The sequence below is a fragment of the Henckelia pumila genome, chromosome 2 (genome assembly GCF_033568475.1).
Source record: "Henckelia pumila isolate YLH828 chromosome 2, ASM3356847v2, whole genome shotgun sequence".
Lineage (NCBI taxonomy): Eukaryota > Viridiplantae > Streptophyta > Magnoliopsida > Lamiales > Gesneriaceae > Henckelia > Henckelia pumila.
In genome coordinates, this window is record NC_133121.1 from 8,273,200 (window position 1) to 8,292,573 (window position 19,374).

Here is a 19,374-nt window from a genome sequence, read left to right on the forward strand (position 1 = left end):
TTATTTATTTTTATTTGTAGTGAGCCAACCCGCGGGTCGGCCTGCCTAACCCGCAGCCTACCTTGGGTTGGGTTGGGTTGAAGATTTTCAGCTCGTCAAGATGATGGACCGGCCCACCTTCGACCCGCCAAAAGGATGTTTTTTGGTGGGCCGGCCCGCCCTGCCATGAGTTGACCCGTATAACTGTAATAATTTTGATATAGAGAGCACTCACGTAAGAAACGTTGAAAATGACATCCTGAATACCAAAATATGCTTCTATTTCAATTTTTTTTAAAAAAAATCAAGTGTTTCAACAATAAAACTTTAACAATTGATGCTACTTAATATTTTGACTAATCTTATACTATATATTGGAAAGGATGAACAAAAATCCATTTTTATCCTTCATTGCACACTATCGATCAGGTAAAGCTTCCGCATAATTTCCTTCAGATTGAGCTGACATCCGTTACGGTCGACATTCAATTAAAAGAATCTCCGTTCCAAAAATCTCGCAGTCGAAGTCTCGGGAAGCAAGCTGTTTGCTCTCATTGTGAGAAGCCAAATCATACCGCCAATCGATGTTGGGAACTGTCAGCATAAAAATGTTGGAGACACACTGAATGAGACAAATAAGTCGCAGTGAACAATGAGGCCACTGGCCATATCAATTAGTATTAGACAAAAAAAATCAACCTTTTTATTTTGCGCTTAAGGGCAAAGCAATCCTACTATCTTTGAATAATGCCCCGAATAAAGGGTAAAAGCTATTTTAATAAAGTTTTAATGGATACAGGAGTAAGTAAGGTCTCAAGACGATTCCACATCTCGAGGTCTGAATGGGACAAGCCCTGAAGCGAAGGACGGAAACTAGCGATTAAAAAAAGGGTTGCACTATAGATATAGAAAAATAGATGTCTTGTAATACGATTTCACAAATACATATTTGTAAAATAAGTGAAATCGATTCATATATGCAATTAAAAATAATAATTTTTACATAAAATAGTATTTGTTTTAACGTAACAGTGAAGATCCATCCTATATGAACAATCTCTTAGAATTTTCTCTGAGTACGATACTCTATGAGCGAAATGTAGGTATTTTTGCTCATGGAACCATGATTTGCATCTATATTGAATTTTGATTTCATTAGTTGTGAATTGGGAGATAGTTTCCTTGTCCAGTGAAGACTCTCTATGAGAGTTGGTATATTATAATTTTTTTTATATTACAATTACAAACTTGATCTAAATTACAAAGATATGAAATAGGTAACTGTTCGAACTACAGACGAGACTTGAGCGTGGAATCGATACATGTTTATCTCGAGCAGAATAATTTCAAAAAATAAAAAAATTTAAAATCCACCTAAATATATTAGAAAAATTACTCACAACAAGGAAAAATCGAACCTGACTCCTTAGGACATCAACCTCAGCCATTGAGCTGAGGCCTCATCGGCATGTATTATAAATGTTTAAGAAGATTTGTCCTCGTTTGCTTGTAAATTTCTTAAAGGATATTGTGGAGGCGTGTGGAGCTATTCTTCAAATCATGTAATAGTAATCAACTTAGCTACCCATTGTTATCGCACAAGGACTTCACAAATTTCATCACATCTCTATTAATATTCATGGGCGGAGCCACCCCCAAAGGCTCGGGTGGGCTCCAATCCGGTCTTAACATTTTTTTTGGGTATTAGTATTAATATATATGTAATTGTTCAGACCCAAAAATGATCATCGCTTAGATTATTTTTTTTATTCAGCCCAAGATTTTGTTCAATCTCATTTTCTAAAATCTATTTATGTAGATTTAGTCCAGATTATTTCTGAAATATATTTTTGATCTTACATTTATAAAATTGGTTTTGAAAGAAAATAAAAGAAAATGAAGCACAACCCTTTCTTTACATAATTTTTCTATTCGGTTACTTCTCATTCCCAACAAAATTTTAATTTTTAATTAATTGGATTTGTGTGTTTTTTAAATTATACTTTTTTTAACCGCTTGAATTAATTTATGTGTGCATTTGTCAATTTCTTAAAAAGAATTGTGAAGTGACTTTCTAATAATTTTTTAAATTGTTTTGTTTAGTTCCTATAATTTTCTATGAAAATTTTGCATTTTCCTTATTGAAAAATATAAATAATGTATTTTTGAGTAATTCACTTATATGGTTATAAATATTACTTGTTTCATTTATAAAATGGAAATAAAAATATTTGCATTCTAAAGTTCATTCACTTTTTCTTTTTTTCTTTTTTTTTTAAAATCAGAAATGAGGTGATTTTTTAGTGGCTCGCGTGTAAATTTTTTTATGGTTTGTTTTATTACTTGAAACATATATATACATTTTTTTTGTTTCATTATAAAGATAAAGATTTACTTACATAAGGAGAAAATTTATATATTATATATGAAAAACTTATATTTTTTTAACTATCCAGATTTTTCGAAGTCAGCTTATGTGAAACATTATATGTTAAGTATTTATTTTTTTTTCATGTTAGTATGTAATTTTTTATTTAGAATTAAATATTTTGCAAGTGTTTATTGATTATAAATTAGTGTTATATTATATTTAAATTTTAAATTTTTATATCATTTAATTTTTTTTAACTGGTTCAATAAGCCCAAGGTTAATTTTTTTTTATATCTATGCCCCAAAATATTTTTTAAATTTTTATAATATATTAGAGTATATTCTTTGTCAGATGGCTCATGAGACGAATCAATGTTAGTAATATTTTCAACAAAAATATTTTTCATGATGACCCAAATAATATATCTATTTAGAAATTTATTTCTAACTACATCTCATAGAATTTTTCGTCTACGATATAACTTCTTGAAAAAGAAGGCAAAAAAAAAACATAAACTTGTGAATTTAATCCGTGCATATTTGGTAGAGCCAAAATAAATGAATTCATGTGCCTATATATATTTATATATGAGTTTATATAAATAAATAAATATATGCACACAAACATCTCTTTCGTCCATATTTTAATATTAAAATTATAAAATAGCGTTTGCCGGTCAGCTTAGTGATAAATTTCGTTAAAAAAAATAATAAATAAACCAAAAAATGTCTTCCAATTCCTAAGGCCATTGTTGCTTTCATCTCCTTTGTTGGGCCAACCAACACAAAATCTATAAGAATCAACCACGAGAATTTTGGGAGTCCGGGAGGGGTTTCCGCTTCCTATCTCGTCCGGTCAGCGACGAGATTTCATTTTCCGGTCAACGCCGCCTCCGCCGATGATGTTGTTGCAGAGCCTGAGGTATTACCTTTCGGAGCATCCGTCGATCGTCGGATTCCGGTGGAGCCACACCCAATCATGGGGCTCCACCTGGTCGTTCCTCTTCACCTCCATCGCCGCTTACGTCGCCGCCTCCGCCTTCATCCACCTCCTCCTCCTCCTCCTTTTCCGCCACCGCCGCCCTCTCCCTATGGGCCCCATCCCCGCCGCGCACTCTCTCTGCATGGCCCTCATCTCCGCCACCATATTCTCCGGTACATTCCTCTCCTCCGCGGCGGAAATCCGCGACACGCGGTGGTCGTGGCGGCGTTCGCGCACCACCCCATTCCAGTGGCTCCTCTGCTTCCCACTGGGGACTCGGCCCTCCGGGCGCGTGTTCTTCTGGTCGTACATCTTCTACCTCTCCCGATTCCTCCACGCGCTGCGGACGTTGATCGCAATCATCCGGGGGCGGAGGCTTTCCTTGTTCAAACTTTTCAACAATTCGATTCTAATTTGCACGTCCTTCCTCTGGCTCGAATTCTCGCAATCGTTTCAAGTGCTCGCCATTCTCCTCACCACGCTGGTTTACTCCGTCGTGTACGGGTACAGATTCTGGACGGAGATTGGGCTGCGAAGCGCGTGTTTCCCGTTCGTGGTGAATTGCCAGATGGTGCTGCTCAGCTGCAATGTGGTCTGCCATTTTGGGGTTCTCCTTTTGCACATAATCAAAGGGGGATGCAATGGGATTGGGGCCTGGATCTTCAATTCTGTCCTAAATGGAGCCATTCTGTTTCTTTTCTTGAATTTCTACGTTAAAATGCATTGTCGGGGAAAGAAGGTCCGCGGCGGCAATGGCGGCGACCACCGAAGCGCCGCCGTGGAGAAGGCAGAAAAGCTGGAGCTAATCAAAGGCCGTGATATTTGAGGTCTGAGATTTTTTTATTTTTTTTTATTTTCCATTTTTATCCCTAAAACTTTGGGATGTAGGTACATTGTTATTAGAATAAACTATTCATAATATCATGTAAATTAAGTTTAAATGATTTCGGGGTAAAATCGTCAAAGCGACCTTTTTCTTCTTTGGGCTAAACCGTTGTTTATGTATAATGTACTAGTGATCCTGAAATTGGAAACATATTGAATGCAAGCTTTTATTACTTTATTATGTAACAAATTTATTCACAACATTCTGATTTTGTTTAATTAAAATAAAAAATATATTGGATTTATGATATATCTTAAGGTATATATATATAGTATATTTTTTATATGTCTTCTTGGCTATATGTATATAGATATACAGAATATTTTCTGTGCAAAGATATTACTGATTTTTTAAAACTAAAGATTATGTAGATTATTTAATTAATATGATTTTGATTTTTTGAAAAATAATTTTCTGATGACATGTGAGATAAAAATTTTAATTTCCAATAATATGCTTTTTATCTCAAAAATAAATTAAATATATTTTTTGTCTTTATATAAAAATTCTATCAAAGTTGATTAGTATAAGAATATCAAACTAAACATAAAATTAGTTTTTTAAAAAAAAAATTAAAATTAAAATTTATCGGCTGACTGAGTTTCTTAGCAAGAAAGCAAGAATGAATTAGATTCTTATATTTCTTTTGATTGATTTTGAAGTCAGAATTGTCTGCTTCTTCATAATCCAAGTTTTGGACCTGATGGGAATCACCACTGGAACCCCTTTTTATGTTTTTTTTTTTGGTATTATATTTTACTCTATAAGCAAATAACTTTGGAACACCAAAAAAAATTACGTTTCAATAAATCAGGTCAAATAAGAAATCATTTTCCATCTTATGAAATTGAACTGTGAGATTATTTCAAAGAATTTTGTGTTGATGGATTATGATAAATCTTGAAAATATCTATAATAACTATATTTCAAAGAAAAAACAATTTTCTTTATGTTTATCTGAAATTTTTTATTATAAATTAGTCCATTTGAAGTGGATAAAATTAAGATCAAGATTCCGAGAACGTGACACTTTCCGACGAAACTTAATTACACTCGGGGAACACAAATTTCCTCATAGTTAACGTTGTTCAATATGGATTTCAGTGTCTACAGATATTGGAATTTGAAAACAAACAGTTGAATAATTAATTGTCGACTAAACCGCGAAAGATCCTTCATACGACTAATAAATAGAAAAAATAAATAGCAAGGATTAAATCTATATTTATTTTTTACTTTCAAAATTCTTTTAAAATGAGTTAGTTTAATCAATAAATTAAGTTTCTATATATGCCAAAAGATTTAAGATTAATTATGATTTTCAATTAATATCCGACCAAGGTTTGATTCGGATTCTGATTTCTGATCACATTAGTCTTCGGTGGCGTTTTCAAATTTTTTAAAAAAACATATATATACATATATGTATATATAAATAAGAGAAACATGATTGGCTCTAGCCTCTAATACCTATATCTATTGTTGCCGTAATTCTTTTTCTTTTTTAAAAAATTATAGATTGATTACGATAGTTGATGGAAAATTATAAACAACTCGAAAAAAATACAAAACCATTAATTAACATATTACCACTTGCAATTTAAAATGGGAAAAAAACAAAGAAAAAATAATTTATTCGGATTTGTAGATCACTAGAGATAAAAACATCTATTTTGTCACATTTTCCATCATATATAATATATTAATATTAAAATAAAAATATAAAGTTGAGCGCGTGCGTCACGAATATCCACCAAAGATCCTTTCATTTTCCACAATAATTATTTGGCTTCATGTGGTTGAATAAATATATTTTAACATAATGTTTTTGCCATTGAAATCAAATCATTAACCTGATCTCCTTCCAAGAATGTGTGGTGGTTATTGGTAAGTTAATCACTGTATTTTTTGCTTGTTTTTTCGTTCCTTAGATAAATTGAGATGCAATCTATTATTTATTTATTTCCGTGTAAGTTGGTTGGTTAATTTATATATACTAGAGATTTTAAGCACACGATGCATGCTTACATATAATAATTTTTTAGCCAAATAATTTTTTTTTTCAAGGACGATAGTTCAGTACTATAAATTAAAAAAATAGTATTGTACAAGGTCGACTGATCCAGAGGTCCATCTAAAATTACAACAAAACCAAAGGAAAAAAGAGATATTAAAATAATCCCAAAAATTGAAGGACTACAATCTGAGTAAAACTAAACAATAAAAAGGTTACTACATCAATGGACAAAACCAAAGCCTGACCTAAGAGAAAATACTTCTACTGAACTAAGGCTAGCTAGTTCCTAGAAGGAGACAAACACGAGCAGATGCAACTGTTTGGCACTGATAAAAACAAAATTTATCCTACTTGAGCAGCCTCAAAAGAACTTCACATGGCTAAGAGCTTAAGAAATGAAAGCATCACGGTTAGAACCTTCCAAATTTTATGGTTCTTAAAATTCAATCCATAGATATAGATACAATCTTTATATAACTAGTGTGTAAACAAATAGTGCATAATTTAGGGTTTGTTCTATTCTTATATGTATGATTAACAATGAAATATAATCGAAATCTATATATTTGAAATCTTTTCATACAAAAGTAATGAGTATTTTAGATCAAACAAAAAAGTTCACTATTCCCACAATTCACAAACTCTTTAAGTTCTCTCTTTTAATTAATACCAGCCTCCAACACACGAGTTGCATGACAGCTTGAGCATATACGTATATATAATTATTTTTCATTAACATTTTTTCATCATATATAATTAATTTAAGTAGAACAAAACAAAAACAAAAATCTATAATATTTATAACTATGTTAAGAATTAAATAACTTGTGTATCTGGTTTGTCGATTAAAAATTTGAGAGAGAGGGGAAGGTTGAAATGAGAAAATTGAGAATAAAAATGGCAGGGCTTTTTCAAATTCCAACACACAACTAAATGGTTTAAATGGTATAGATATTGGCGGGGTTTACACGGGATGTGTGTGATCCGTAAAAAAAAAAAAAAGAGAAAAAAGTATTTTTTTTTCTAATAAAAAAAACTAAACACAACAAAACTCACGTGAGAAGTCTCATAAGTCATTTTATGATACATATATTCTATTTGGGTTATTAATAAAAAATTATTATTTTTAAGTCAAAATTATTGTTGTTTATTGTAAATATTATCAGAGTTCTCACAAAATACCTATTCAAAATTAAAATGAAATTACCGATTTCCAAAATTGAAATGATGGGTGAGGAGATATGATAAACAAAAATATAAATGTGGGAATATGATATAAATATCTGGATCCTATCTAATTTCATGCATTATTCTTCACGTAGAATTAAATGTTTTTCATTTTAAAAAAGAATTATTATTTTTTTATGAAAATGATAAGATCATTAATTAAAAAAAACGAAGAAGATTAAAATTAAAAAGAATTATATTGCATATATATCAATATATTTTAAACTCGAATTTAAATGGGTAATTGATCTATTATATTTTTAAAGAAATTAATCCAACGAGCATTTGATTGGGATATGGTCCAGCCCAAACTCAATATCAGCCAAACCCAAATTGTTTTTCTTAGCGTGTTGCCGTGTTGGTAAAAACAAAACAAAGAATTTAGTAAGCGGGTTTATAAATATAATTTAAGACTAAGTGATACGGCTATATATTTTTCATAAAATCAATGTCGATAGTACCATCTTGAGGGAATACCCACTTATTGAATTGTACATTTATTTAATAAAATCTAATAGGTGAATATCATATCAACAGGGCTCATTTAGATGCTCGCAATAGGTATACAACATATCGAATTAATCAACATATCCAAACTAGTTGGAAAACCAAGAGGATGGATGGAATTTTTATTGTCCACTAAATATTACCTTGATGTCAAGTTTTAGACAAGATCTCTTTATAGTCCATTTGCACCCGTATTTGAAACACGTGCACAATGTTCATTGGAAACAAATTCCAGGAAAGCTTTGAAATTGGTTTCACTTTCAAGGAAGAATTGACCTCTCATGCTGATACAGCCAAAACGTGGATAATTGTTAAACATGTGCGCCTTATTGTCTGTTGAATTTTGTTCCAAATTAAATTTTAGGGGATACTTGAAATCTCCATTGATGCAACCGAAACGTGGACGAAATTTTTGGTGTCACATAATGTACCGAACCGGTTTTTCTAAGGCTCAAATCTTTATAAAATAAGTTGTATGTAGTTAGGTACAATAAAAAGGTTCACACATTCAAAAGTAATATGCATCCGTGTGTAACTTCATTTCATATATATATATATATATATATATATATATATATATATATATATTTATGAAATAATGAAGATAACTCTTGAATTGAAGGAATGAATCTTGTTCTGGAAATTTTGTTTTGCATTTCTTCTGCAATCTTTCAATACAAACTATATCACATAATTCTCTACACTTTTACAACATCTCCTTTAATGATATAATCTCATATTTCGCATCTGCTTTTGTATTCTTGCATCTGCGAAAGGAGATCGAGTATATATATGTTATCTACAACTTCAAGAGAATGGTACAGTAAAATAAATGCGATGCAAATGCCAAATGGCCTCAAAAAATTGTATGGTACAAAATGAGCCGCCAAGAAACTACATCTCTAACAAGGTTTTTTTTAAAAAAAGAGTCTCAAAGTCCATGTTAAATCAGATGTTATAATGTTCTCCGAGGATGATCAAGAATCCATGAACGCGACACACCTCTTTCCAGGGGTGCAAACGAATCGGAACGACAAGCTTTCTTCAGCTCATCATACCTCTCCAAATCGAAATTCCGCAACTTCATCAAACGCTTCTGCTTCGTGTCAAACCGGCTCTGGAAGAACCCTTCGAAAGAGGGCTCCTTGGATGTTCTTAGGAAGAAGGCGTAACCGGACATGAAATACATGGACGTAACATAAAAGCATATAGGTTCCATTACATCCCACGTGAGTTCCCAGAATGTTAGCCTCATGAATGCTGCTGTTTGGACGACCAGAAAGCCCAACCCGCACCAGAGCTCGCGTTTGGCGAGGGACTCTGCTTTCTTGTCGATGGCTGATTTCTGCTGCTCCATTTCTTGAAATTCTTTGAGCATTGTTGGATCATTGGGGGCACTGTGGAATGAGGGCAGAGGGATTAGGCCTTGGATGGCTTTCATCACCTGTAATCAAATGAAATTTTACTTGTATGGCCATTTTTAAGCATTTACAAGTATTGAATCTGCATCTGATTACATGTTTAGAATCAAGATTATACACAAAACACACGCGAAATTTTTTCAGTTCTTCTTGACTTCTCTCACTCTCACTCCCATCTCACCCAATACTTTTAAGAATAAGTAAAAAAAAAAGTGGTTGAGGAAAATCGTTCCCATCAGGTCACTACAAACTCCGACCTAAATCAACAAAAAAAAATCAAAATTTGATGTATAATTTGGTTAAAAACATATATTTTCCCCTGAAATATACGTATAAATTGGTATATTTGCATAAAGTATGTCTTTTTTTGAAGGGACTTTGGATTCGTGATAAAGCCAAAGCAATAAGGTGCGGATTCACAAATTCTGGATGCGAAACATTTGTTTCGTTTTCCTGTAGAACAAACACATCACACACAATCAAAAAAATTCTTATCAGTACTTAATAAAATGAAATTTCTTTTTAAAAAATATCGAATAATCAAGAACTAAAATTTTGTAATCCAAACCCATTACTCTGTGCCCAGACTAAATCATGGAAGATGAAGAAAATCCAACATCAAGCAGAGATTTTTGCATGAAAAATAAGGAGAAACCAACCTGTTGAGGCCTGAGGAACACTGTGTTTCCAAGAACAATAACAGCCCCAGATTTATCCAACAATTTAGAAAACTCAATCCCCTGTTCCTCATTCGATGCTTCCTCAACACAAATCTGCAAGAATTCCGAATAAGAAACACAGCTCTTCTCAATCTGCCGCAGCCTCGACTTCACCATCTCCAGCTGCGACAGCAGAAGAATCTTCCTAGCATCCTCCACCGTCATCTCCCCCGGCTGCTCCTCCATCTCCTCCGCCACCGGCGGCCGTAGGTCATCCAGCCTGATCCTTTCTCTCGCGACATCAATCCCCCGAATCTTCTCCAGGAGCTTCTCCCCTGCGGGGAAGAGCCGTATTGCCGGCGGAGAAGCAGCCGCCGAGTGGGAGTAAAAGTAGCGCCTGAAAACTCCGTTATCTCCCGGATCATGGGCCAGTTTGTTCGGCGTTTCGTGAAGATTGAGCGCCGCCGTCTGCGGCGAAGAAATCCGGCCATTCGCCGAGGCCGGTCTGGTGATTCTTGAAACGTTGAAAAGGCGTTGGATTAATGATTTCTTGAACGCCATTGATGATCGTAGAAGGGGTTTGCTGCTGCGTTTGAATAGCTTCAACAATGGCTTGCTGTTTGCCTGGAATAGATTTATTGCTATATATATAGCTACTCCTACAATAAATAATTTAATTGTATTTTTTTTTTACCAAGAAAAATATAAATTTAGTAGTATTATGATATTATCAGGAATAATCGTAATTTAATTACTTTTTTAGAGGAGAATTTATAAATAAATATATATAAAAACGAGTGGTTTTAAAAAAATGAGAAATTAGTTGCTACATGCGAAGCCCTATACGTAGCCGAATATTCGCATAAAATTGGTAACATTCATTCGTTTAACATTATTCACTCTTGTCCAAATCTTTACCATAAAATTGCACCACATCATGTATCTTTATTCCAAAATAATGCCTCATTTCCATAAATACAAGATTTATTTTTTTAACTTAATTAATCTACTATATATGTTACGTTTCCCGTGCTATAAAAATACATAAATCTTAAATTATTGATTAACCGTAACGTAAAATTTGTCTACACATGAAATAAAAATGCACATAACCGAAATTTTATATCTTATCCGTTTCAATTATGTTTTTGTATTTAATAAAATTTTAAACTCTACATTCAAATTCAAATACATCACGGCCTCCTATTCAATACTTGAACGTAAGTCAAAAAAAACAAATTAAACTATTTTAATCTTAATAAATAGTCAGCTGAAAAACAGCACCTTCCACGTTGTTGGCTAAAATCGAAGCGATCCAATGACCGTAGATGACCTGGAAAAGACGATCCTGGCCGCCGAAATTTAAATACGCTTTACACGTGTTAATTGTGAGAAGTAACTATAGAGGACGGCGCCAAATGTAATAAAATGGGACGGCGCACAGAGGATCACTCCCTGGAGATGACGTGGCTGGATCATTTATTAACAACCCGGAATAAGTGGACAGGCTTTGACTCAACAGTTGTCGCAAAAGTTGTCCGATTAATGGGTAAACGTAACCGTGTCGCCACATCACAATTGGGGCGAAGCATATCCGAAACCCGAACCAAATCCGTTGTATTTAAATGGGCTTTATTATTCTTTATTATATTATCATTCACCTTGGATTCATTTGCTGTTGCAAGAAGTTCGGGGCGTATAAATGGGGATTTGACCCGCACACTCAACCAATTTTCTTCCATTTTTTTTATAAACAAATCTACAAAATTCTTTGGGTTAATTATACTACTATCTCCGTCTGGATTATATAGTTCTACTTTTCTTTTTCACACACATTAAAAAAATTCATTGAGAAAACAAATTTTGTACAAAATTTCTATTTTATTCCTATTTAATATATTTAAAAAATGATTTCACAATTTTAAGGTATACTTAGAGGGTGTTTGGAAGAGTTTAAAAGTTCTTTCAAACAGCTTATAAGCTTTTTTAGAGCTTTTAAGCTCTAAAAATATGTTTGATAAATATTTTTTAAAAACACCTTATAAGCTGTCAAAATAAGCTGTTTGACAGCTTATAAGTTGTTTTTAAAAAAGTAAGGGAGATATATTTTTTTCAAAAAGATCTTATTTTAATATTTTAATTTTCTAAAATATCCTTGAATATTTTAATAAATCTCCATCTTATCCTCCACCCATTAAATATTAAATATTATTTTAAAAAATTACAAATCACATAAATTTTTCTAATATTAAATATTAAAACAATTTTATTTTTTAATATAAGTTTATTCTAAAATTATTTTCATATATGTATAACTCGAAATATTATTTTCATACAATTATATCCTTTTTGGTAATTTTGACAATAAAAATATTTTATAATACCAAACACATCAGCATCTTTAAGTTATTTAAAATAAGTTTACTCAAACACTTTAACAACTTATTTTTAAAATAAGTTATAACAGCTTATAAGCTCGTAAAACATCTTTTAAGATCTAAGTGCTTATAAGATCTTTTTAATAAGTTTAACCAAACACCCTCTTAATAGATGTATATTAGTAAATAAATGTAAAAAAAAATTATTAAATATGATATATGTCTATATATTTGGAAAAAAAAAACGTGACCTATATAATTGGGACGGAGAGAGTATAGAATATATAGGAATGTTTATTGCACAATATCAATCTGTGTCCGGTCGAAACCAGTCAAATTCATTTTGTTATATGTGTATATATATATATATTCAATTTTGTTATCCAGCTCACCCACTGTGCCTACCTAATGTGCCCACCATTGAGGTGACACTCACCTATTCGATGTGATGATTGTACATCCAATAGTTGAATGACACCTCAACAGTGGGCATGGTTGGTGGGCAACATATCAACACTGTCATATATATATATATATATATATATATATATATATATATATAAACATATCCATTTTCAAGCAACTAAATTTTGATCCAAGATCGATGCTAGATTGGTTCATAACAAAACGGGTTTGATTGGTTTCGATCGGATCAAATTAAATTAGACCTATTACAGATTGATATTATACGATAAGCATCCCTCTATATTATATACTCCCTCCGTGTTTGAGTTACTCTCCCAAATTCATATCCAATGTCAAAAAAAAAAATTCTTTTGAGACGGTTTAACGGGTTAATTTGATGAAACGAATCTCTTATTTGGGTTAATCATGAAAACATATGACTTTTTATAGCAAAGTATTACTTCATATTATAAATATAAGTAAGGTTAACTTATCTCATGAATAAATATTCGTGAGACCGTTTCAAAAAAAATTGCGCATATCCAATATGACTCAATTAAGGGTTGAACCTATCCTATCTATAATTTTTTTTTATCCGCCGAACTTCCTCACAATATCATAAAATTCGGATTTTTTTAAAAATAAATTAGTCCAGTGATATATTAAAAATTAATTTCAAACTCAATATTAACAATTTTTTTTGGACGGCAACTCAATATTCACATTGATGGCTAAATCAATGGTGCGGCGATATATTTATTCAACTTTATACATTAGAAGGCAGTTATCACTTATCTACTATGCAAGAGCCTTTCAAGTTGGATTTAAACTATTCCAATAATTATATTATTCTTAATGTTGTATATTTTATTTAAAAATATGTTCCAATTATTATATTATCTAAATGTTGTATATTTTAATTAATCTGTTCTAATTATTATATTATTCTTAGTGTTGTATCCACATTAAGTTCCAATCAATATTCGAAATATTCTATGCATAACTATTTCAAAATTTTCTTTCACCCACGCACTCTTGCTCTTAAGTCTTAATTACATGATATATATGTTCTAATTATTATATTATTCCTCCTACTCAAGACTTAAACGTAAGTCAAAAAATACAAATTAAACTATTTTAGTCTTAATAAATAAGGAGTGTTTGGTAGAACTTCTACAAAGTACTTTTTAGCTTCTAGCAACATAGAAATGTATTTGAGTGTTTGTAAATTTTTTATTCTGCTTTAGTTTCTACAACTTTTACTCAAAATAAAAAAGTAAAATTTGATATTTTTTTGACTTCTGTTTTTTTGTTTAAAATATAAAATTACAAGTTGACATTTATACCCTTAATAAACTTATCATATTACGTATGATTTTATTTTAAAAAATATATATATTTTCATTTTACATTATTATTACAAGCGTTTTAAAAAAAATATTATTTAATTTTACATTATTAATATATTATTACAAGCATTTTAAAAAAAAAAATATATTTTAAAATTTTACATTATTATTACAAGCATTTATTTAAATAAATATATAAATATTGCATTTTTATAATTTTTTGTACATATCTTGTATATTTATTCAAATTTTGCCATTTTTTATATTTTTATTTTTATTAATCTTATATATTTTTTCAAGTATTCATATTATAAAAAATAAAATATTTTTGATATAAAATTCATAATGTTATAATAATATATAAATTCACTTTTTATAGCGTGAGTATCAAAAATTAAATAATCAAATGAGGGTTTGATTGATATTTAGTTAAAAAATTAAGCTTGAACGCAATTATTATTCAAACACTAAATTTTAGCTTATATTAGCTTTCACCTTCTATTTTCAAATACTTCATACTTTAGTTTTTCACCAAATTCAAAATAATTTCTATTAAAATCACTTTTAAATAAGTAAAAGCTTTCCAAAACACAATCTAAATAAAGAGGCTTTGACTCGACAGTTGTCGCAAAAGTTGTCCGATTAATGGGTAAACGTAATCGTGTCGCCACATCACAATTGGGGCGAAATATATCCGAAACCCGAACGAAATCCGTTGTATTTAAATGGGTTTTATTATTTTTTATTATAATTATCATTCACTATTTGGATTCTTTTGCTGTTGAAAGAAGTTCGGGGCGTATAAATGGGGATTTGACCCGCACACTAAAAGAATTTTCTTCCATTTTTTAATAAACAAATCTACCAAATCCTTGCGTTAAATATACTTCTATCTCAGTCTCGATTATATAGTTCTGTTTTTTTTAAAACACATGATTAAGAAAAATGATTGAGAAAACGAATTTCGTACAAACTTCCTATTTTATCATATTCAATATATTCAAAAATGATTGTATAATTTTCAAAGCGTAGTTAATAGATGTATATTATTAGTAAAGAAGTGTACAAAAATATTATTAAATATGGTATATGTCTATATATTTGAGACAAACAAAAAAGAAAATGTGACCTATATAATTGAGACGGGGGGAATATATAATATAGAGAGATGCTTATCGTACAATATCAATCTGTAATAGGTCCAGTTTAATCTGGTCTGGTCGAAACTGCCAAATCCGTTTTGTTAGACACACACAACACACACATACAAATACATATATATATAGTCATGATCCACTGCATACCAGTGTGCAGGAATTTTGTGTGCACCGCGTGATGTTCGCGCGAACATCTGAAAAAAAAATCAGATGTTCGCGGGAACATCTCAGATGTTCTCGCGAACATCACAGGATGTACATAAAATCTCTGCACACTGGTGTGCAGGGGAACAAAATTATTTATATATATATATATATATATATATATAATTTTGTTATATTGTCCACTCACTGTGCCTACCCAATGTGCCTACCATTGTGCTGATACTCACCTATTGGACGTGATGAATTGTACATCCAATAGTTGAGTGACACTTCAATGGTGGGCACGGTTGGTGGATAGCATAATAAAACTGATAATATATATATATATATATAAACCGATCCATTTTCAAGCAACTGAATTTTGATCCAAGATCGATGCTAGATTGGTTCATAACAAAACAGATTTGACTGGATTCGATCGGATCAGATTACATTGGACCTCTTACAAATTGATATTATACGATAAGCATCCCTCTATATTATATAATCCCTCCGTGTGTGTCTTTATATATATATATATATATATATATATATATATATATATATAGAGTTTTGATCACATGGGCAACCACCATGAGCAACTACGTGAGCAACAACTTACATGACAATCACTCATTGGATGTTCAAGGTGTCACGTCAGCTGTTGATCACGTAGTTGCCCATGGTGGTTGCCCATGTGATCAAAACTCTATATATATATATATATAGAGTTTTATTATGCTGCCCAACAACTATGCCCAACTCCGTGCCCACCATGTATAATAACTGAGTTGACCAGTACAATAGGTGAGTTGACTTGTACATGGTGAGCACGAAATTGGGCATAGTTGTTGGACAGCATAACAAAACTCATATACATATATATATATAATTAATTGATTGACATTTTATATATATTGATTGACATTTGGTTCCAACCCAATTCAATTTGGTATTGAGTTACTCTCCCAAATCCATATATCCAATGTCAAAAAAAAAAAAAAAAAACTCTTGTAAGACGGTTTCATGAGTTAATTGATAAAATGAGTTTCTTATTTGAGTTATCCATGAAAACATACGACTTTTTATGATAAAATATTACTTTTTATTATAAATATGAGTATGGTCAATATCAACTTATATAATGAATAAAGATCTATTAGACTGTTTCACAAAAAATCGGCACACATCCAATATGACTCAATCACGGGTTGAACCTATCCTATGTATAATATTTTTTTATCCCGAACTTCCTCACAATATCATAAAAATTCGGAATTTTTTAAAATAAATTAGTCTAGTGATATATTAAAAATTAACTTCAAACATTGATGGCTCAATCAATGGTGTGGCGATAGATTTATTCAACTTTATATTTTAGAAGGCAGTAAATCTACTATGCAAGAGCATAAAAGTTGGATTTAATCTATTCCAATTATTATATTATTCTTAATGTCGTATATTTTATTTAAAAATATGTTCCAATTATTATATTATCTAAATGTTGTATATTTTTAATTAATCGGTTGAAATTATTATATTATTCTTAATGTTGTTTCCACATTAAATTCCATTGATCAATATTCGAAATATTCTATGCCTAACTATATTCTATGCTTAACTATTTCAAAATTTTCTTTCTCCCACGCACTCTCGCTCTTAAGTCTTAATTTACATGATATATTTGTCTTATAAATGCTATAATTTAGGGAAAATTCTAAACAACAAATATGAGTTCGCATACATACATACATACATATATATATATATTAATTGTTCAAATTTTGATTTTAATAGAATAAAAAGTAGAACTGATCAAAATTTTTCAATAACCGTCCGAACTGATCATACCGCACCGCACTACATGTTTTTTTTTCATTTTTTAAATAAATAACCACCGTTTTTTTTAAAATGAAACCGCACCGCTTCTACGATGCGATTTTTTTTAAAATTTTTTTTTACCCAAAACCGCACGCATCGCGCCGCTTTTTCTTGTATATTTTGTTGTTATAAATAATGTTATTAACTGTACCTTAATATATTCTCTTACACTCAGTCACTTTCTCTCGCAACCTTCTTTTGATACATACTTTCTCTTTTTTTCTTTCTTAATACTATAAATATTTTTTAAAGTGGTTTTATAATCAATTAATCATGACTAAAAATGAAAGTTAAAACATCCTATTTTATCTATTTCAACATTTTTTTGACGTAAATATCTATTTCAACATTATTTTGATGCTTGATTTTTTAATTTTATCTAATTATATTTTGTCCTATTTGGATGGTATTTTATCTTTAAATACGCTATTTATTATTTTATTTTATTCTATTATTGTTTTAAATAATTAGAGTATTTTTTTCATTCAACTTATCATTCCAAAAAAAACAACAAACCGACCGCAGCGGCTCAAAACTGTGAAACCAATTTTATATGTAAAACCTTAATCGAAAAAATAAAATATAACCGACCCGCAAAGGGCAATTCGTTTTTTTAAAAGAAAAAATCGCAAAATCGCATCGTAATCACCTCGAATGAAAAGTATTTATTTTTTCCAATAAGCGATTCAATAGGTTAACGGAAAGAATATATATATATATTTTTTTCTAATAATCGATTATTTAACGTTGGATTGTTTCCTCTAAGCACCTGTCCGATAGATTTAAATACGTGCTAAGGTGTTTGCTCGATTTTAAAAGGATGTTGTTCGAATTCCAAAGAACCCGTTACTGATCTAAAAGAGTGAATTATATGATCTCACTTTAGTATACGACTCTATCCGGACTTGGATTATTGATAAGAACTTTAGACTCCGATCCATGGTGCGCAGCAAATCGATCGATTCGATATGTCTATATGTTGAAAGTGAATTGATTCTTATAAGTGATTGATCTAAAAGAGTGAATTATATGAAACATGATTGATCCCAGAATTTGTTCCATTAACCTCGTACGCACGTGACACGTCTATATGTTGAAAGTGAATTGATTCTTATAAGTGATATCGCATATATTGTACCTTCTCATTGTATATGTCTCCATCATTATTAATTGGAAAAATTGTAATCCTGTAAGTTGGTCCATAAGTTACTAAATGAATCGAATATTGCTTATTTGACACCGATACTTTTTTATATGAATCATTTGATAAGAATTAATCATATGTTATAAAAATTAAAATACATTACGCAGAAATAATAAAAAAAACGACACCCAATATATTCACAAATCGGAGGAAAAACATGTCGTTTTGTTTAATTTTAATTAGGTATATTTTAATATGTATAATATGAGCTTAATTCTAACTACAAGAGTCTAATAGTAAAACATTAACGTCAAATAAATAATATTCGATTAATTTAATTTAGTGAATTCCGATTGAAAAAAGACCAAAACCCCAAAAAAAAAAATCACGTTACTTGACTAATTATTAAGACCAAACTTTCAAAAGATATAAAACTAAAAAAAAAAATCAAGCGAATTAACATAACTAAAATTGTAATTTTTCCTTATTAATTTGTCGTGGGACGCAAATTGTATTTACAAGATAACATGCATTTCAAATATAAATATATTTTTCCATCGGAAAAATTGAGTTTTGCGATTTTGTATATATGTTTGTCTATTTGTAATTTCGATACTCTGTGTTGTGAGATTTTAGTTTTAATTCGTTATGTTTTTTTTCGTGTGTGTGCAATTTTTGTCTTTTTTTTTTTTTTTTTTTTCTAACGTGACATTGATGTGATACCGATGTAATATTAATAATGATGTGGAGTTTACTGTGCTACATCAGTATTCCCAATAGAAAAATACCAAAATTACAAAAAAATCGTAAGATACAGAATTAAAATTGAAAATTGAAAACATGGAAAACCAAACTCATAAACTGACA

The 19,374-nt window shown here is 30.6% G+C and overlaps 2 protein-coding genes across 2 annotated transcripts; one reads left to right on the top strand and one right to left on the bottom strand.

The window, feature by feature from the left end:
- Positions 1-3,069: 3,069 nt before the first annotated feature.
- Positions 3,070-4,313, top strand: LOC140883264 (fatty acid elongase 3-like). The gene has a single exon (XM_073289664.1). The coding sequence runs from the start codon at positions 3,250-3,252 to the stop codon at positions 4,156-4,158; it is 909 nt and encodes a 302-aa protein (XP_073145765.1). The 5' UTR covers positions 3,070-3,249; the 3' UTR covers positions 4,159-4,313.
- Positions 4,314-8,613: 4,300 nt separating this feature from the next.
- On the bottom strand, positions 8,614-10,715 carry LOC140882105 (calcium uniporter protein 2, mitochondrial-like). The gene is made up of 2 exons (XM_073287869.1): positions 10,050-10,715; positions 8,614-9,413 (listed from the first exon to the last, which is right to left on the bottom strand). Exons 1-2 carry the CDS (start codon positions 10,608-10,610, stop codon positions 8,925-8,927), a joined length of 1,050 nt encoding a protein of 349 aa, XP_073143970.1. The 5' UTR covers positions 10,611-10,715; the 3' UTR covers positions 8,614-8,924.
- Positions 10,716-19,374: the final 8,659 nt, after the last annotated feature.

Coding starts and splice junctions, on each gene's coding strand:
- LOC140882105 (XM_073287869.1), bottom strand. CDS start 10,610: ATGGCGTTCAAGAAATCATTAATCCAACGCCTTTTCAACGTTTCAAGA. Junction 9,414..10,049: donor TGTTCCTCAGGCCTCAACAG/GTTGGTTTCTCC, acceptor ATTTGATTACAG/GTGATGAAAGCCATCCAAGG.
- LOC140883264 (XM_073289664.1), top strand. CDS start 3,250: ATGATGTTGTTGCAGAGCCTGAGGTATTACCTTTCGGAGCATCCGTCG.